At 43.3% G+C, this 21,430-nt stretch overlaps 1 protein-coding gene across 1 annotated transcript in view; it reads right to left on the reverse strand.

The window, feature by feature from the left end:
- TEX14 (testis expressed 14, intercellular bridge forming factor) overlaps positions 1–21,430 on the reverse strand; it is a 62,121-nt gene that overhangs the window by 3,346 nt on the left and 37,345 nt on the right. The window contains exons 18-30 of the mRNA XM_019636645.1: positions 20,611–20,892; positions 19,585–19,682; positions 17,657–17,776; positions 16,191–16,257; positions 13,886–13,967; positions 11,746–11,808; positions 11,126–11,253; positions 10,296–10,501; positions 9,678–9,774; positions 7,405–7,479; positions 4,631–4,708; positions 3,753–3,852; positions 722–814 (exon numbers count right to left, since the gene is read on the reverse strand). Coding sequence (XP_019492190.1) covers positions 722–814; positions 3,753–3,852; positions 4,631–4,708; positions 7,405–7,479; positions 9,678–9,774; positions 10,296–10,501; positions 11,126–11,253; positions 11,746–11,808; positions 13,886–13,967; positions 16,191–16,257; positions 17,657–17,776; positions 19,585–19,682; positions 20,611–20,892 — 1,489 coding nt within the window. The remainder of the gene's footprint in view (positions 1–721; positions 815–3,752; positions 3,853–4,630; positions 4,709–7,404; positions 7,480–9,677; positions 9,775–10,295; positions 10,502–11,125; positions 11,254–11,745; positions 11,809–13,885; positions 13,968–16,190; positions 16,258–17,656; positions 17,777–19,584; positions 19,683–20,610; positions 20,893–21,430) is intronic.

Genomic DNA, 21,430 nt, shown 5'->3' on the forward strand with positions numbered 1-21,430 from the left:
CCAGAAAAGAGCCCCACACTGTCCGAGGAGTCCTCTCACCAGCGTGAGACATCACCTTCATCTGGTCAGTACATTTCTGTCTGTTCAGCATTGATGTATCAAACTCCATCAAACTGAGGTCTCGTGGAGTCACTGGCCATGCCTCCTTCAACAAGAGTTTCTTGAATTCTTACCATGTCTCAAAATGCATGCTAAATACTGGGCATATCAAAATAACACATACTTCCTGCCTTCAGTGAAAATGACAGTGAATAGGAGCTTCTGATAAAAAATTCTCCATTAGGTCTGATCTCTGACATTCTATCCTTTTGGATCCAAATGCTCACCTTCATCTTTTAGAGAAATCTAACATTTCCACATGGCAAGACCATTTTGAATCTACAAGCTATCACTCATCACATTAGAACTCATTTTAGAATTGTGTTATCTAAAAATTTGATAAGCATGCCTTTTCTGATTTAATTCAAATGACTGGTGAAAATGTTGAAGGTGACACAGCCAAGATACAGCAATCTTGGTGGCCTCTCTCTATACTGATGTCAACCTGTTACCAGTCTCTTGAGCACCGGGAGTGGCTGGAGGAAGAGGGGTAGACATGGTCAGGGCTGGCTTATCTACATTCATTTTCCAAGGAGTCAAGCTATTTTTTAAAAAAAACAAAATCTAGTCCCCCTTCCTGAGAAAGAAGAAAATGATCTCCTGATGGAGAATAATAAATAACCTTGCAGAGCCCTTGGGAAGATCCTGTAGCTCCGTGTTGTCCTCAGGTGGCTGCAGCCATCTTTCCAGGTCCTCATCAAGAGTGGAGTGAGCTCTGTCCAAGGGCAAGTGAAGAGAATTGAGACAACAGTCATTTCCCCTCTCCCCTACAAGGAGGCATAGCACTTTAGCGTGGGAAGGGACCTTCAAACTTGTGCTTTTACTATACATAAAAGAAAATGAGAGCTCGGTTGAGAGTATATCTAGAGTTGTAGAGATCACCTAGATCTGATTTAAATGTGCACAAAACTCTCCTTTAACCCCTTGACGAAAAGCCTCAGCACCCATGAGATCACTTCCAAAATCCAATGCTGGACTCTGTCTCAATTCTTAATCATCAAGTCAATTTCCACCTGAGCCGAAAAATGTACACACATTTCTACAAGTTTTTTTGGATTAAGGGCTGCCTCTGAGGCTAAAGGAGGCTGATTATGTTTTCAGAAGGCCTGAAACGTCCCACCCATCTGAAAAATATCTTCACTCTGGCTTGGTGCCGAGGACTGAGATGATGGAGCATCTGTGGGCATCTGTCCGTGTCCAGCACAGCCAGCCCTTTTGGAAAAGGAAGAGACAACAATGACATAGCTAACTTTTGATCACGTGCAAAGCACTTTATATAATCAAAGGTAACTTGGCCTTCTTGAGCTACTCTTCTTTAGCCGTGAATGAGCATAGGTGTTTACTGAAGGTGTTTTGGGGAAATGGGAGGACTGGAGCTATATCATACATTATGGTCAGGAGATAGATAAAACTTAAAAAATATAGATATATATCTTCCTCCTCCTCTTGCCTCTTTTTCTTCTGTCTCCCCCAAAACCCTCTCCCTACTTCCTCGCAGGTCCCAGGGCTTTACTCTCCTCCTCCACTTCCAAGACCTTCCCTTCCAGGTCTCTCCTCTTTGCCTTAGAGAGAATAATTTTGCCCTTGAAGAGTGTGACAAACAGGATTCACTACCCAAAAGTTATTCATAACACTCTTCTCCCTTGCTTTCTTCTTCTATGGCAGCTGAAAAGCTTAAAAGCTCAATTCCAGTCTCCCTTGCAACTGAGGGTGGTCATGCAGCACATGTGGCCAGTGAGATATAAGTCGGCATCTTGCTGGGAAGAGCTTCTGGGAAAGCTTTTGCTTTCCAGATAAAAAGGGGCAGAGTCAGCCAGACTATCCCTTTGCCCCACCCTCTTCTCTCTGCCTGGTATGTGGACAGCAGTCATCTTGCTATCAGGAGGTGACAAGCCTGAAAATACAGGACACATGCTATGCTGTGGCTATGGGTGGCAGACCAGGAAAATCGAAAGAGCCTTCGTTCCTGGTGGCATCTCTGAACTGCTCCACTAGCCAAGCCCTGCCAACCTATGGGCCTCCTGTTGAGTGAGACAAACTCATTTAAGCATGATGATGGGGTTTTCTGTCACTGCAGCTGAGAGAATTCTGCAGGGCTACCCTGAGGATCCGCAGGACCAGGATTCGGAAGCGAGGGGAGCAGGGGAAGACTCAGGTCCTGTCTTTCTGTAAAATTCAGATATTTTGTTCATCATGGATTTTTTGCATTGATTTTGATTTTTTAAAACATTTCCTATTAAAACAACACTTATTTTGACTCCTGAGGTTTTTGGTGTCTCCTTTAGTTTTGTATCCAATGAGTGTGTCTCACTTGCCTCACCCCAGTCCTAGTTTTGAATGACAGGACAAGGTGAGAGAAGTCAGGAGGCAAAGGAGTTCCGCTGAAGTGGTTTACCTTACACCACTGGTCAAAGGACAGCTCTGAATCAAGAAGAGAATCGGGTTTCTTGAGGGAACCTTGGTTTTTTAGACCAAATCATCTGGATGGCTGCCCCCATTTTCTCTTATTTGCCTAGAGAGATCTAAAAATGATTTTCCAAGGCCTTTAACTAAAATGTTTTCAAACAAGCCGACACACCTATGTTTGCCTCACAAAATGAAGTAAAAACAAACAAAAAACCCAACTTGACAAGAAAAAAGACAAATAACCCTATTAACAAATGGGCAAAGGAGTTGAACAGATATTTTGCCAAAGATATACAAATGGCCATCGAGCGTATGAAAAGATATTCAACATCACAAATCATTAGGGAAATGCAAATCAAAACCACAATGAGATGTCACCTTATACCCATTAGGATGGCTACTATCAAAAAACCCCCAGAAGATTACAAGTATTAGCAAGGATGTGGAAAAACTGAAATCTTTGTACATTGTTAGTGGGAATGTAAAATGGTGCAGCTGCTATCGAAAACAGTATGGCACTTCCTCAAAAAATTAAAAGTAGGTTTACCATATGATCCAGAAATTCCACTTCAGGGTATATAACCAAAAGAATTGAAAGCAGGGTGCCTTGAAGAGCTATTTGCACACCTATGTTCATAGCAGCATTATTCACAATAGCCAAAAGGTGGAAGCAACCCACTGTCCACCAACAGATAAACGGATAAACAAAATGTGATATATACACACATAAACATACAATGGAATTAAGCCTGAAAAAGTAAGGAAATTCTGACATATGTTACATGAATGGACCTTGAGGACATTATGCTAAGTGAAATAAGCCAGTTACAAAAAAGACAAATGCTGTATGATTTCACTTAAATGAGGTATCAAGAGTAGTCAAATTCATAGAAACAGAAAGTAGAATGGTGGTTGCTATGACCTGAGGGGAGGGGAATACGGGGAGTTATTTAATGAGTATAGAGTTTCAGTTTTGCAAGATGAAAAAGTTCTGGAGATCTGGTTGTGCAATAATGTGAATATAATTAACACTAGTGAACAGCACAATTAAAAAATTTATGTTATGTATATTTTACCACAGTTAGAAATTTTTAGAAAAGCCTTTTAGGAATAGGGGCTATTAGGATAGCATGAAAAAAGACCATTTTTTTCCTTCTTCGTATTTGTCAATATCAGAAGAAAAACTAATGCATACTAACTAATACAGTATTTTAAATCATTTTCAAAAGTCCAGCTTTTTCTGTTACCTTTCTGTGTCCTCTTCTAACTCCTGAGTTTCTTTGGTCCAAAGCATACTGCTATCTTCTTTTTTACTCTTAGCTTCTTGTTCTTCTAAATGCCCTTGATCTAAAAACAGATGAAAGATTTAACTTTATTAGAACAACAAAAATAATGATAATTAAGAAAGACTTCCTTAAAATGGAGAGCAAAAAATTAGGGCTAATCAGTGGCCCCTGAAGTGTGCAATGCACTAGTTCTCCTCTTCCCAGGAGAGCAGGGGGCCAGGTGGCAGTCTGCAGGGTGCCTGTATTCACAGCAGCTGCTTCTGGGGTCTTGTGAGCTCTTTAGTGCCAGGTGAAGCTACAGGAAACCTCGCCTGTGCCAAGGCTCAAGAGAGAGAGGAAGCAGAGGGGGAAAGGGGTACATAAAAAAGGAGGCAAGAGACCCTGAAAGCAAATTGCACAGATTTACTTTGGGGGACCACCCTGTTCTCACTTATTAGGCGTTTCTAGGTTGGAGGCCCAGGAAAAACTTTTGGGTGGGGAAGGGTAGTACCCTTTAATGTATGCCAGGCATTTTACATATGCTGTCTCATTCCATCCTGCCAGAAGTCCTACGAAGGGGAGGGGACTAACATTTGTTAAGTATCTTACAATGTACCAGGCACTGGCATGGAGTTGTTATTATGTACATCATGAGGTAGGAATTATCAGCCCCATTTTATAGATGAGGATAACTGAGGCCCAGAGCCATTAAACAGTTTGCCATACAAAAGCGGTAGAGTCAGAACTGAGGTGGAGTTATGCCTGACCTCAAGGTCCACATTCCCCCAAAGGTACCCTGTGCTGCCAAGGGCAGTGTCACCGCAAGAACCTGATGAGAAAGATCTGGGTAGCTGGCTTACCATTTGCAGTGATGCTCAGAGGACTTGCTGTGTTTTCATCCAACACTGTGGATAAAGCCTGCTGCCGCTTCAAGTCCTCTGTCCAATACAAAAGCAGAAGGCAACGTATTTCTTCTTTTGTATGTCACACCATTCTCTAGGGCAGTGGTTCTCAAACAGTGGTCCTCAGACCAGCAGCCTCAGTATAATCTGAGAATTTGTTAGATATGCAAATTCTCCGGCCTCATCCCAGACCTACTGACTAAGAAACTCTGGGGGTGGGGTCCAGCCAATCTGTATTTTAACCAGCTCTCCAGGTAATTGTAATGCCTGATAAAGTTTAAGAACCACTGCTTTGGGACATTCAATCCCATATAACACTAAAAATAAAAATAAAAATTATAAGTGCAGAGTCCTTATGTGGCAAGTAGTGTTTCTAATTTACATACATTAATTCAAGATTAATGTTCACAAGTAATCCTCACAACAGCCCTATGAGATTGATCACATTATTGTTATTCCTGTCTAAGAGAAGTGGAAATGAAAATAAAGAGAGGTTAAGGAGGAATTTACCTAAACCACACAGATAGTAAGAGGTAGAAATGGGATTTGAATCCAGGCAGTCTAGTTCTAAGGTTTATGCTCTTAATCTCTATTTTATAATCTCTCTGTTTGTAATAGCATCAGAGCAACCCCCCAAATTTCCCCATCTCTAATGGCCTATATTTCATATTTTTTACTAAGTCTATGGGAGAGACAGAAGGCAAAGACTATCTGTAATTTCCAGTCCCTACAGAAATGATCACTAGACTAAGACAAACATCTGCTAAGCTCAGCACACTGGGTCTCCTCCTAGTGCTCCCAGGGTGAGCAGAGAGACAGCTGGGAGGCAGCACAGACAGCCGCCCTGGGCTTGCCTGCTGGCACGGCCTGTAGTGTGCAGGCACAGGTCTCTCCCTTCCTGCAAGGCAGGAAGCAGGCCCTACCTGGCAACTTCTGAGCATCAAGGGGCCCCATAAGAACATTTCATAGCGTCTGAAATTAAAAACCCATTTTTATCCTTGTTAAAAGTAGTCCCTTGTTGGTCTTAAAGGATCACCTGTATCCTAGGGTTCTAAAGGACCCTTCCCTTTAGGCCCTTGTCAAAAGCTGAGGGCTTTGGATGTGGGCCCTCCAGAACGCAGGTATCAGCTCCAGGTCACTCCCCAAAGCTCTCTTGGGGAGAAACAACACCACAATGATGACATACAATAATCGGGTAGGAGCTCCATTAGGACAAACTACCCAAATGCCCTCTGCCCTTCGTGTTTCCGGAAAATTACTGACCCATCTCAAAGTACAGACATCACCCAGAAACCTGGCCCAGATAATTCCCGTTAAGTTAAATGAGGGAGGGTTTCTGTGGAGTGTGCTGGGGTACAGCAGCGCCATGAGGCTGGAGCCTGCCAAGAAGCTTGGTGACAGCTGCTCAAAGCGGGGAGGAGTCCACATGGTGACTGGAGACAAAAGACAGCAGGATCCAGAAGAAAACTATCACTAAGATCACACTGCAAAGGAGCCTATGAGTACTGCTTTAAACCACGACCGAGGAACAGATGACACTGAGAATCTACCTGAGCAGGACATGTGTGGGTGACCTCCACTCTCACAAGCAGCAGTTTTAGTGTTGTATTCAGAAGAGCAACAGAAGAGGAGGACTTGGCAAGGACGCCCTAGGGGGAGGCAGTTCCAGGGGAGGAAAGTCAGGGTGGGGGTGGAGCCCTGAGAGCCTGACCCCACAACCCTGTGACCTGTACAGCCCTGTGGCATTAGGGAAAGGGTGTGGGGAGGCAGGAAGGGCCTGTGACTACAGAAACACAGAGAAACTAAGGAATGTTTTGGCAACTGTGTCTGGCTCCGCCTATGCTCATCAGGCCAGTCGTCAGAGCCTGGGGGCTGTGACAGCCTGGAAGTAGCTTTCCATTGAGTTGGACAAGGTATGTCCTCATTTAACTCCTCCTTCCTGATAAGACACAACACCTCAGAGACCCTAAAAACCAAGAGATGCCCCTCAGGAAATTCTCTAGAGGCCCCACACCAAGAACTGGACCATCTGAGGTCTGACAAGATGCATCTTCTGAGAGTGAGGGGCTAGTTGGCCGGGCTGTCAAGAGAACAGCCGGGTCTTTCCCGGGGAAGCGAACCACCTGCCCCAAATGCATCTGTAACCATGCACCATTTCCTTTCAACATCTGCTCAGCTGTGCAGATGATCAGCTACAACTAAAATCAAGCTGGGATTGCTGTGTCTGCCGGAAATGGAAAATTCTGGTCACATTAGCTCTCATGCCACTGATTTCTCTGCCCTCGGGAAAGTGATTCATCCATGATGCCAATACCTTCAATACCTCCTGCTATTGGCAAAACTGAAAGTACAAGGGTGTCTTGGCCTCAGTATCCAGGCTTCAGGCCTCCAAGGTATGGCTGGTTTGGTTCGAAAAGGAAGTAAGAATTCCTTTAATAAAAGAAGCTCATCATAATAAACCACTTGAATGTTGTTATTTCCTCTTACAATCATTACCGTAGACTCTTTAAATAACAAAGTGACAACAGACACAGGCCAATTATTTTCGCCAGGCTTCAGTAGTCATCTGAGGTCCACTTTATTGGAAAACTGCCCCTTCCTTAATTCTCTCCATTCAGTTAGACCTTCCTAGAGCCTTCTGTACTACTGCTCACACCTGAGACAGAGAATTGTATTGTGTCCGTGACCATAACTAACAGGGCCAAGTATATTCTGTATTGAACATCCCTTACCAATTTCGTCCAGTAGCTCCTGAGATGGTGGTGGGAGCTCGTCAGTGTGATGCTGTGAGATGGCTTCTACTAGTTCTAAAAAGGTAAAGAGGAAAATGACTTAATACCTTCCTGGACCTGAACTGGTTTTCTAGGCTCCCACGTGAATTTGCCTTAGGATTTCTCAATGATGAAACAAACTAAGGTAGGGAGAAAGCCTCTTATAATAACAATCCTAGTTGAGACCTACTAATATGTAAATGGATTTATTCCCCCCCCCCGCCCCGCTTTTATTCCAAACCCTTTCCTACAGCACCCCTACCCCAGTACTGCTTGATCTCTGCCCCTCCCTCCCCAAGGGTATTTGGAATAGGTGAGGGAGCCCGATCTGGAACAGGGCTGTTGGGGGGATAGAGGCTTTGGACCAGTCAAGATGAAGAAAACACAAAGTAGGAGGCCTTTCTCTATAGATTATCAGACCAGGGGATATAGGAGTAACCACACTTTGGGCCTTCCCCTCAGTGTCCAATGATAACATTAACCAGAACCCCTGAGCATAATTCACAAAATCCTTTTCCCCCTGAGGGAAATTCTAGGAGCTATAACCAAGATGTGAGACATTAAAATTAATGTGGCAAAGGCAATATGCCTCGAGAGCTGTTAACATGCTCATGCTCACACCCTTTGATTTGGAATTGTCGTCTAAGAATCTATCCTAAGGAAAGGGGCAGAAGTGCAGATAAAATATCAACCTTCAACACAGGGGCCTCGCTAAGCAACATATGTAGAATGAACTATTATGTAGCTGTCACATATATTTACAAATAATTTTTACTGACAAGGGGAAATCCTCAAAATAATCATCAAAGAAAAAAAGCAGGTCAGGGCTGGGCCAGCCGAGTGGCTTGTTGGTTGACAGTTGGCTTGGAAGCGTGAGCTCTGAGGAGCAGGGCTGCCGGTTCGGATCCCACATGGGCCAGTGACACTGCCCTCTACAGCTAAGATGGTAAACAACAGCTCAACCTGGAGCTGGGCTGCCGTGAGTCGCTGGCGAAGGCGTAGGCTGCAGCCCCTGCTGCAGTGGGCTGCTGTAAGCTACCGTGAGTGGCCAGCAGCCAGTGTGAGCCGCCGTGAGCGGCCATCCAAGGGCCAGTGACTGATCTGCTTCACCCGGGAAGAACGCAATGATCCCAATACCAACATGGGCCAGTAAAGCGACGTCCTCCATAACTAGGCTGAAGAACCAAAGGACAGCAGCATGTCTGTTCCCCTTCCCTGATTTCCCAACACTGTTCCCTACCCCAATTCCCCAATAAAATCTTAAAAAAAAAGGGCTGGCCGAGTGGCTCAGTTGGTTAAGAGCTCGCTCAAGAGTTTGAGCTCTGAGCAACAGTGGTTCGAGTCCCAGCCCAAGCTGAGCAGCCGCTGAGCTGCCAACAGGTAGCAGGATGGCTCAGCTAAAAAAAAAAAAGAAAAAGCAGGCCAGGGCTGATATACAATGTGACTTCAACTATGCTAAAAAACATACATTTTAAAAAATATTGGGACGGCTGAGTGGCTCAGTTGGTTAAGAGTTAGCTTAAGAGTGAAAGCTCTGAGCAACAGGGACACCGGTTTGATTTCCATGTGTGCCAGTGACGCTACGCCTGAGCTGAGCTGCTGCTGAGTTGCCAACAAGTGGCAGGATGGCTCAGCTGGTGAGAGCAGTGCTCCTAACAACAAAGCTGCCTGTTTGATGGTGGGCTACGCCCACTCGCAACTAAGACTGAACTCGGTACCTTGAGCTGAGCTGCCGCCCGGATGGCTCAATGGATAGAATGTGCACTCTTAACAACAAGGCTGCTGGTTTGACTCCTGCATGGGATGGTGGCTACGCCCACCCGCAACTAAGATTGAACACAGCGCCTTGAGCTTAGAGGCCACGAGCTGCCGATGGGCAGACAGATGGCGACTGGCACCCACCACAATGAAGACTGAAGAACAACAACTTGGCTGGTCCCCTCCCCCAATTCCCCAATTAAAAGAAATAATCAAAAAATAATAATAATAATATAAAAATGTACGTACCAAAATAGTACAAGAGGTTAAAAAATGGTGGTAGAATTAAATGGTGGTTTTCTTTTTTCAGCTCTTCTTTATTTTCTAAGTTTTCTATAATGAGTTATGTTTTACTTTTATCATCGGGGGTAAATAGTATTTTCATTTGGATCTCATGCAGCATCAAAGATGAGACGAAGGTTCCCTTAAATTTGTTCACTATTATGAACTTGTATTTTGATAGTAAACACAGGTACCTTGCGGCAGGCTCCTTCTCTGGATGGCATGGGATGATGTGTCAGGCAACTCAGCACTGCTAGAGGAACCGGCCCCGGTAAACGAAGATCGTCTTTTCTATAAGTAAGACGTAAATATGGTAATTGACACATATATTGTGCAAAAAAGGCCCATACAGCTTAATCGTTTCCAAGATTAAGCGTGTGTATCATCGATGGAAGAAGCCACTTTGTTGACTAAGTCAAATTCATTCAAATGTCACCTCCTCAGGGAAGCCTTCTCACCCCTCTTTGCCTCTGCAGCACTCAGTGCTCTGGGCTGCTGTCTTTCTCACTAGGTGGTAAGCTCCTCCAGGGCAGGGACTACGTCTTTCTTATTCACATCTGGAGGCCTAGAAAAGGGCCTGGCATGGTGCCCGGCACTCAGAACCTGCCTCATTAACTGTTTGTTGAAAGAAAGCATTAAATTCTTTATTGCCCTACTTCACAGTGAGACCTTTTCTAAGTCAAATGCCCAAAGAAGATGACAGTTGGTTTTTCATTGAGGGCCAAAGCCAGTAATCAATCTGCTATAGAACCATCACTCAGCAGTGCCAAGTAAGGCACTTGTAGTTTTCTGTACTGTACTGCTATACTTACGAGATCAGTCAGTCTTGAAGGGCGAGTTCCAGCAGAAGAAAGAAGGGACTCTAGGCTCTTTGCTTTCTCTCGGACAGTTGTAAATTTATCAGACAAAGTTTGAATAGATCCTTGACTGCTCCAGCATGAGGTAGACTTTGTTTTAACCTGAAATGTGATGCTTTCAAGGCAGTCTTTATAGCAACTGGCAGTTGAAGAAATTGACCCTGTTGCAGAAGAGGGCAGTTAGTGTCAGAATCCTTTATAGTATTTAAATCAGAAATGAAACCCCCCACACAACTCTATATCTATACCAGGGATTCTCCAAATTATTAATAACTGAAATAATCACTGATCTGAGACACAGCTCCTCAAGGTATAAAAAATGACAGTTTCTAAACTTCACCATCAAAACAAAGGAAGATTATTTGAACAACAAATATGCTGGGAATAAGGACAATAGAAAGAGGATACTGATGCTGGCTGTATGCAGTTGTAGAACTCAGAACTATGTACGTTTAAACACAGGGTACTGGTTTGAAGTTACAAACTCTAGAGAATGCAATGTATTTGCACTAAATCCAATAATGCTTTGGGTACCGAGTACACTTTGCATGTACATGTCTCTACCACTAAAGTAAAAAACCTCCTTATAGCTGCTGTATAACCACCACCACCACCCCACCTGGCCTTCCACGGGGTTACCTCCTTCAGCTCTGGCCCTAAAGAAACACCTCTATGCTGTGAAAAAACACCCACCAGGTCTGCCCCCAGGCCTGGCTTCCCAGAGCCAATGGAGCAGGGGCTGTTAGTCGTTTTCCCTAAATGCTTCTCCTCCCTATGGAGATTACCTGGGCTGACGGGAGTGCTGACACTAGTAGGTCCGTGGTTTACTTTGGGTGTTTTGCATGAGACTTCCTTAAAAGAACCACTTTGTTCATAGGAGATACTAGACAGGTCTTGAATGTCTGTCAATGATCTGAAGAATTAAAAGCACACAGTAACTGGGGGATGTTTAGAAAAATCACACAATATATTTCTGAGAGGTACTTTTAAGGCTCTTGACCAAAATCTTTATTTGGCAGAGGCCAGAATTAGAGACTATCTTAGAATAGCTTATAGATCTTAAAGAGAGTACTACTGAATATCTTACAAAGAGATACTAACTTTAAATAGATCTTAGCAGCTAAAAATAAACTACATCCACAGATGAAAGTATATTTGTATGGAAACCAGATTTAATCTACCTCAAGTATAAACATATTGTCATTATTATCATCATCACTGTATTTCCTTGATTGTACGATGGTATTAATTTAGAGCACATCTTTTTGGTGAAAGAAGAAACAGGCTCACATTAAATGTATACGTAAAAATAGGAAGAATGTAGATTTTTACAAACAAGGAAATACTATGCCCCTAAAACCAAAACTTTGCCCAGTATCCTTAAGCGACCCTTAGGTAGCCATACATGTCTTTCTCTTTCAGTTCCTTTGGTGACTCCTTTAAGGTCTCCTCTTGTTCACCTTCAGTACTGTAAAAGAGAAAGTGAGAATTATATGAATCCCGTGTCAGCAGAGTGCCCTGAGTTCATACAAGGGACCAGCTTATCAGCACAGGCAGAGAAGCAGCAGGAAGGACACTAAGCTCCATAGACTGAGTAAATCCTCTCTAAGGGTCAGCCCATGTGAAACCAGCTGATGATGCTACACTACAGCCAGCAGTTCCTAAGGAAATCAATGGAGCACAGGAACTTTCCTGGGGATGGGGCTGGAGCAAGGGGCTCCGCTTCCTGACACAGAGATTGGGAGAGGCCAAGAGAGTCTTGTGCCAAAAACCAAACAAACGAACGAACCCAGAAAAGAATATGGAGACAAACTTGACCCATTTCTACTTTAACCCATATTTAGGATTCAATTTCAATATTCATTCATTGAACACAAACTATAAGCCAGATCCCATGCTGAATCCTTTGATGTTTTCACATTTTTAATCTTTGCAACAATCCTGTGAGACCAAAGGAATAAAGGAAAGAGCATGGACTTTGGATTTGAGTTGTGACTTTATTAATTCTGTTCATTAAAATATTTATTTCTCCTTCCAAGCACACAGTAGGACAGCACTTTTGGGCCCTCTTCATTTACATAAATGGCCACATGATTTGTTTTAACCAGTGAAATTGTAAGTGGAAGTGATGTGAATAACTCTTGGGAAGAAACTTTAAAGGCCAGTGCGCAATTCACCATGTTCTCTTTTTCCTGCCTCAACAACTAAGGGAGCACAAAGATGGAGCCTCCCTCGGCTTGCATCTCTGATTGAGGTAATACAGCACAGACCACGCCATGATGGACATGGAGCATGAGCAAAAAATAAACTTTTATTGTTTTAAGCCACTAAAACAATAGTGGTTGTTTGTTATGGAGCCTAATCTAGCCTATCCTGACTGATACAGCCACTTACTAACAGTGCAACCTTAGAAAAAGGTATTTAAACTCTCTGAGCTTTGCTTTTCTTATTTGCAAAATGTAGATAATAGTACATATCTCAGAGGATTGTCATATTAATTAAATTTGACAAAACAGAGTACCTGCTGTATGATAGAGGCTTAGGAAATACTAGCTATAATTATAATAGATAAGGAAACTGAGGCCTAGAAGGTGGAAAGTAAATCGAATGTTATTGTACCAGGCATTTTACATCAATTATTAATTTTTTTAATTAAACTTTATTTTGAGATAACTGAACATTCACATGCAATTTTAAGAAATACACTTTACCCAGTTTCCCTCAATGACGACATCTCGCAAATCTATAGGACAAGATCACAACCAAGATATGAACACTGATACAGTCAAGATAGAAAACATTTCCACCACAAGGATCCTTCATGTTGCCTTTTCAAAGCCATGTCTACTTCTCTCCCTCTTCCCTAACACCCGGAAGTAACTCATTTGTTCTTTATTTCTGTAATTGTATCATTTCAAAAACATTATATAAGTGGAATCAGGTAGTAAATAATTTTGGGGGCTTACTTTTTCCAATCAGCATAATTCTCTGGAGATGTATCCAGATTGTTGCATGCATCACTAGTTCATTGTTTTTTACTGTTGAGGAGTATTCTATGGCCTGAATGTACCACAGCCTGTTAAATCATTCACTTGTTAGACAACATCTAGGCTTCCAGTTTGGGGCAACAAATGAAGTGGCTATAAACTTCTGTGTATGTGTTTTTGTGAACGTAAGTCTTCTTTCTCTGGGATAAAAGCCCAGGAGTTATATTATTACTTGTAATCCCTATGTCGACAGTCTCAGTTAAGGATTCTTATTGCTATTTTACAAGTGGGGAAACAGAAGAGAGGGGCTGAGAAACTTGACCAAAGTCATACGAACAGAAAGGCAGAGGCTTGGATCTAATACAGATAATGGCTCCTTTTCGCCACCCTCACAATTCCACTGAGCAAGTCTTGACAAAGTTAAGCTGCCTAAAGCTAATTTTTGTAACATGGTGGCTAGTACATTTTAAGATGATCAATATATAAATATGGGACATTATCATCATTGAAACATTACTTCCAGGAGTCTGAAACCGTGAATAAAGTGATAGCACATACCTTCGTATAGGTTGGAATTGAGACCTGGTCAAAATCTCGGCATTCTTTCCAAGGCTTTTTCTCATTTGGACATTTTCTTCACCTGAAAGAATAAAGTAAATGCACTTTTAAACTGATTTTTTTCCAACCCAGATCATTATTTTCATTCCCTTTGGTTTCCCTTGGTCTGGTCCAGAATGAGAAATAATCTGGATAAACAAAGTGCCTCCTAATTGGGTTTGAATTGAGTGCAGTAGAAGAGGTTTTTGCTCTGAAAGTTTATTTTCTTGCTCAGAGGGGAGAACTACATTCTGACACTCAGAATACAATCAGGCCATTTACCAGCCTTTCAGTTATAACTGCACAGTTATTTCTGGAGACAAATGTTGTTTTGTCTTTTCAGGAAGGCAAACTGACCTGGTTCCTGTCAACAGACACCAGGGGGCGTTGAAACCAAGAACTGTTTGTTCACTAAAGATCCAAATAGAAAAGGCCATTAGTTGGGCGTTCCCCGAGTGCTAACAACTGTGCCTCTTGGCCATCAAATAACCACTTAAGGGGGCAGGGGGTGGGGTAGAGTCTTGAGTACCAAGGAGCTAATTCAACTGTCTTCTGTTCGTGGCATCAGGGTCTGAAGTTATGCCTCCCCAGTTCTCAGTAAGATACTTTGCAGACCCCTGTGCAGACAGGGCCAGTACCCATGTTCCTGCCCACCACTATACTGCTCTGGTTTATAGAGAAGGGGACAGAGCAGCCTGCCTTGCTGGCAAATGCTCTCGATCCCCCTGGCGCTCCTTAGGTGCAGGGATGGGGAGGCCCACCAGAACAGTGCCACCTTAGGAAGCTACCAAGCAGCTCTGAAACTCCACCAGTGAAGAAGCACTGAGGCTCTTCTTCCTGGGATCCTCTTTCAAATACCAGAAAGCATAAACACCTAGAAAGCATAAACAAATTCCTCATACACATAACTTAGAGCTGGAGGGGAACTTAGAGATTCTAAAGTCCAACCCTCGCCTTTACTTTACACAAGGGGAGAGTGAGGTGCTGGGGTGAAGTGAGGTGCCCTAGACCATGCAGAAAAAAGTAAGTGGCAGAACTGGGCTTGGAAGCCAGCATGTACCAATTGTTACCCGCTTTATCGCCTAGTGTGGAGGGATATACATCAGCGCCCTGGTGGAAAAGGGGGAAGGGCAGGGCCGAAAGGAAGCAGTCGAAATCAGAGGCTTCTTCATGTACTTCAGATGTTTGGACTGAACTCGCCCAGGTTTTCTGACCTGTCTACCCCACAGCTCCTCTATCCCACTCAGTCCTTTTCCAAACACAAGTGAAGTGGCCACATGCAGACCAGGCTCGCCCAGAAAGGGATCACAGGCAGATGCTCCACAGACAGTGGGTGGCCCAAGGCCCAAGTCTGAGGACTTTTAATACAAACTGTCTGAAGAATTTAACTGTTCATTTCAAAGAATACAGTGTCTGAAAATGCTCCCAACAGTGACTGGGCCCTGGATCAGGTTAGAGATGGAAGCTGCAGTGTGCAGCAGGAGAAAGGGAGTTCAGAAACCAAGCCCGCCCTGCCTGGGTTCAGAGTATTGAGACATGAATGTGGGCAGTTAATGGCTTAGTAGATGGATAACTAGTTTTAAAATAGACAGTTACATACCTTAAAACAGCAAAAGTGCACACTTTTTTAAATGTATCAGAACCCGTGGTTTACTTATATCTTGTCTTGCGCTACACCCCGGCTGCTGGTCCAAGGTTTACTTCCCACGGAACAGAAAGCAGCTGCTAAGTTATAGAGCCCAAGGCCTCCCAAAAGAAGGATGTTATGTTGACTCTGCACTACTGGCTGCTACTAACTCTTTGCTAAAATGCTAAACAAAGGAAAATGATGGTGAAACTCTGCCTTTTGGAGTGGGGAAGACCACAGAAACCTCGTTCTATAGTTTTTGTTGTGTCAATAACTAGCTGTGTGGCCTGGGCAGATCCCACGGGTCAGCTCAGCAAAAATAACTGAACACCTACTATGTGCCACAAAGGAGCCTGAAATCTAGTGAAAGACTACAGGGGAATAAGAAGAAGCAACTACTACAATGTTTGTTACAAGAATGCAAGGGAGGTGTGAATAACAAGTGCGTGGATGTCACGAGGCTGGTGGGAGGCAGGGGATGCATTCCAATGGGAATCACTGAGTCCAGGTTTTGTCATCTGCAAAATGAAGGGCCCTGAGGAGGTTCTTTCTAAGGACAGCTCCAGCTCAAACCTCTGTGATCCCACAGAGAGCAAAGCCAAGTGATTCTCAAAGGAATCTGTGCTAAGGCCTTATTACCAGAGCCTTGAGGTTGGGCAAATCCATCTTGCATTCCTTCGAAGTCCTCTGCTATGGGACTTGATGTCTACAAAAGAAAGACAGGAGGTTCAATGGAGGCAGACACATCAGCAAAAGGTCAAGAGAGAATTTCTTGATGTTCTTAAACGTTGAAAATCTTTGTAAGTTTCCTGCATCTTTTACAGAAAAAGAACAAACCTGCTTTGCAGACACTAAGTGCTTATTTGTACTATATGTTTCTCGGCAACAAAGCCTCCCCCCCACCTTCCACTGTGAGGAAGAATTATGTGACTTTTCCCTTCTTCCTATCATTGTCCCCTTCTCACCGAAACCTTCCAACAAAGATGTTTTGATTCCTGGGCGCTTTATCATAAAAGCCAAAGAAAGCTGGGAAAATGGCACAGGCTGCAAAGTTCCTCCATGGGGTGAGAAGTCAGAACACTGGTACCTCTGAGGGGAGGCAGTGACTGGGACAAGGCAGAAGGGGGTCTTTTGTGGGACCAGTAATGTTGTCTCTTTATATGAGTGCTGGTTACATAAATACACTCAGTTTGTGAAAGTTCACGAGCTGCACACTTATGATCTGTGTACTTTTTTCTATTTATACTTTTTATATATGTATATATTACACGAATATACATACATATATATACTTTTATATCTTTTTATCAAAGATTCTCATAATGTCCCAGTCTGCTCACAGTGAAATCAAGAATGTTTAAAGGACTAATAACAGAAAACTTCTCCGACTGAGTTTTCAGAAGCACAGACAAGTGGAAGTGATGCATTTTGATGCATCACTGAATTCTTCTTGTCAGTCAAATGTTGTGATTGACACGTACGATCCTTCCTTTCCTCTATCCCACTGTCCAAACTGGTAAAAGATCCAAAAAAGGTGGCAGGTTAGGGGGGAGGTGAGGTAGAAATTATTTAAGTAAATAAGAAAATCTAATGAGTTTCATTTTATAAATGAAAATACTCTGTGCAAACAGGTTCTTGCAAAAGCGAGGCAGATTTGCAAAACAGTCCAGTGTAGGGACTGCCTCTTACTCACTGCTAAACCCTGGCCTCTAATCCTGGCTCTCCCACCACGAAGGTCTGGCAGGCTGGGGCCGACTCCCTACAGCTGTGGATCAGCATTTCCTCACACAGAATAATAATAATATTAGCAGGCCTTCTCTTCCCCACAGAAAAGAGATGCGAATTAGGTAACATGAAGAAAAATGTTTTGAATAAAGGTACGGAAGTGCTGTACAGATGCAGGAACCACAAATTCAGGAGAAACTGCATTTGACCTTCCATTCTTATAAGTCTTACTTTTCAGATGTTTTTTCAAAACATATGAAAACACTGGTAAGTAAACATTGCATACTTTTATGTGTAAGCTATTTTTCTCAGTAATTTAAAAGGAATAGAGCAATGGAGAAAGCTGAAAATGTACTTTACCCTGAACTGTACATTTTTACCTCTAGAACTAAGTTTTCTTGATCAGCCGAGGAATAAAAATATTCATGGTCTGGAGTTAAAAATTCATCTGTTATGTCCTCAGAAGACTCTGGTGAACAAGTTGATTGCACAGACTGATCCTATGAATAATGTAGGAAATCACTTTTAGGTTGGTGCTCATTGTAAACAAATCCCTTTATAGTGGGATACAGTGTTAAGAACGGGATTATCTACAATTACCCAGCAGCTGGCCCTTCTAGCCGGCTTGCACACCTGCCTCTGCCTTCTTACCCCACAGTGAGCAGGGAATCCCCCTGGAGCAAGTGTGGCCTGAGAGTCTCAGTCCTCATCTGTACAATGGAAGGAAAGGGGTCAGGTGACCTTTCAGCTCTAAAATGATCAGAAAGAAAGGCGCTGAACGACTCAAGCTGGGGACTGAGTCTAAACGCCCTGATCCTCAAGCGTGGAGCAGCAGTCCATGTGTTGGCATCGTCTTCCAGATGAGGAGGCTGAGGCTGCTCAGAACTGGGGGAGTCCCTTGGGTGTTCCAGTTTAAAGGCAAGAGAAGGAGCATGATTTGATTTTAAAAATACCATTTCCCCCAAAATAAGCCCTCGCATGATTTTAGGTGACAAAATATGGCACCTTGGCATACTGAATATTTTAAGCTGAAGGAGTTTGTGGAAAAGGCACCCTTCTCCCTGAAACAGGCCGTAAAACCCTCATATGAGGGGTGCGTGCCCTCCATATCCTGGAGGAATCATGCTACAGCTTCTTCTCTGGCTAGGCCTTATTTTTTGGGAAACACGGTAGCAATTCAATCTCAATAGTAAAAATAAAATGTAAAATTAACAGTTATTTCTTCAGCATCTCTGTTCCACCCCTTTATTTTCAGGCCCTGATCCCCATATGGCCTGATCCCTACTTGGCTCCTTGCCTCACCTTTAATCAACCCTTTGCAGAGGTTTTGTGGTTTATTTCCTTGGACAACTGCTTTTGCCAAACACTTCCTCTTCCTGGGCACTTAGCAGCGGCTCTCCTTTACCTCTCATAGCAAATAAAAGCTTCTTAGATAAGCCTGGCCTTCCATGCCGTCCCCACTTCCCTGACAGACCTGCTTCTCCAGCCAAGCCAATGTGCTCAATTTGGTGCATCTTCCAGCCCTCATGTGAGAGAAGGAACAAACTGTCCTGTGAGTGGTTTGTGTGCTATGATTCAATAAATACAACAGCATGTTCTTTGAAAGACCTCCAATGTTATCACAGTTGTATTTTTACATTGTTTCACTCTCAATTGCTGTTTATATTCTTTAAATGACTGTGGCCCCATATCAATGACGATAAAAAAAAGTTGGTTCCTTGGTCTGGCTGGACCGTGGCCCAACTGCATGCTGCGAGGATGCGTTAAGCCCTGAAGCAAAGCTGTGACTTCAGTGCAAACGCTAGGAAATGACTGGACCCCACAGGTCCTCCTGAGACGCAGATGTCAGGCAAGAACGCTTTCCTTCCACTGAGTTGGGAGCTGAATCTGGGCCTCAGAAGACATTCCAGGTGAAGGCGTTCTCATCACAACCCTGGCCTTGCTTGTCCTTCTCCAATCTGACCTGTCACCGGCTGAGCCACTAGTTTTGGTGTCTAACCTCATGCTACACTTCCAGAGTTGGCCTTGTCTACCCAACTAGATGGGAGGCTCAGGAGCCAGAACTGAATCTGACAGCTGGCTGTGTGTGTCACCCCCACCCCGCTCCCAGATACACAACGCTTTGAGTTAAACTGACTCAAGAAGTATTAGGCTGGGAAGAAAAAGTCTCTTCATGTCAGAGACATGAGGGCACATACTCCAACAAAAAACTATTACAATGTTATTTCAATGTCATAATACATAACAACTCAGTTCTACTTTATTAGGTCCTTGGGTTCACCTCGGCTCTCCAGGATATATTACTTACGCTGTACGATTTCTCATTGACCACAGATGCTTCAGAACTTGCTTGAAAGACTTCGCTATGCTCTGGCTGCTCTTTTCTGGGGCACAGGTGACTGGTACCTAATGATTGTAACACAACCAGGGCCATAATCACTCACTGGTATTCAGATGGCATGGATTCATGCTCTGAATCATCTACCCTTTTGTTCACCCATTCAGAAGTGAAGCTTGGCAATGTAAAGTAAAGCATAGGGAATAAAGTCAATAATGTTATACTGTAATAACTCTGCATGGTTCCAGGTGGGTACTAGCCTTATGGGGGGAGCACTTTGTAAATTATGTAAATGTCTAGCCACTGTGTTATACACTTGAAGCTAATATAAAATAATACTGAATGTCAACTGTAATTGAATAATTTTTAAAGAGTGACAAGGAACAGATTCTAAATACCAAAAACACCTAGGCCAATAGATTTTCTACCTAAGATGAATGACAATTTTAGATGTACCTTTCTTTGACTTGTAAACAACCATGAAATAATATCCCATGCCCTGATTGCAAGCAAATTAACAGGTGGAAATACACAGCCTTTAGTTTTAACATCCAAAGCTATAAAGTGATGCCAGCCAAAGGTTCCTCAGGCATAGACTCTCTGGGAGCCAGTGGAATGTTTCCGGCTTAAAATGCACTGCAAAGTAATGGGCAACAGGGAGTGGCTGCCCACCTCTGCCCTCAGGTGAGTAAGGTTCAGTTCCTTGCCAGGTTACACCCAGTACCACGGTCAGTACATGGAGCTTACTTTACTTCCTTTGAGAAAACGGGTCTGCTCCAGCAACAGATATACTCATGACTCTCTGGATTTCTCTACCTGCAGGAAAGACAGCGGGACCAAGAGGGTATGATGCTTTCCCCCTGGAATTCAGGGTTCCCAGACAGCTGGGAAGGAGAGAAGACCATGCAAAGGAAATACTCCAGGAGGTTTACTTATTTTTGAGAGCTGATAACTTGATAAGAGTTCACCTATTCCAATTCCTACAACTGAACTTACTGGTAAAGCTCCCAGGCCCAGGCTGTCTGCCAGGCTGATCATTGTCACGGTCACTGTTGTCCGTTTTGTCACACTTGTCATTTCCTCGTGGCTTATCATTTTTCCTCGGATACTCTACAACATGATGGCAATCCATATTCTCAGGGTCCCTCACGGGGGGCTGTAGCAGGGGATCAGGCTTGTTTTCAGCCTCCTTCTCTAAAGTCAAACGACTCTGAGGATGCCAAGGAGGTACCGCCAGCTGCCCAGTAGCTGCTTTCTCTGCCATTTCTTTCACTTCCACTGGATAGAAGAGAAAGCAGCATTTAAAACAGTACTGTGAAACAAAAGCTTTTGATTCTTAAAGAGATAGTAATACTTTTATAGCTCATATTGTCACAATAATTGTCTTTTTAGAATTGCATCACCCTTAGCTTACCCTGTTTGGCTTGAAGGGGAGGAGAAGAGAGAATTGATGACGGCATGAGAAGAAGGGCGGAATTTCAGTTAGTTACAGCCTTTTTGCTGAATTCCAAAGTGGAAGGCAGCAGAAAAACATACAGGTGGACCTTCTTGCTTTGAAGATTTTATAAGAAAATGACATCTGAAACCCACAATCTGTAGAGATTCTATTTGAGTTTGTTTAGCCTTTCTAGGACATGTTGAGTTCATATTTTGGGAGTGTGTATCTATGTGCGTTTTCATTCCAAATATTATATACTTGTTCTAATGTCACTTAGTGTTAGCATTAAAAAACATGGATCCTTTACGCTTATTAAGATAAAACTAATACAGACAGCTAATGCCCACAGGATATGTGAAAGTGGCATTGCACGCTTTC

Source organism: Hipposideros armiger, unplaced genomic scaffold (assembly GCF_001890085.2).
Source record: "Hipposideros armiger isolate ML-2016 unplaced genomic scaffold, ASM189008v1 scaffold_29, whole genome shotgun sequence".
NCBI classification, from domain to species: domain Eukaryota; kingdom Metazoa; phylum Chordata; class Mammalia; order Chiroptera; family Hipposideridae; genus Hipposideros; species Hipposideros armiger.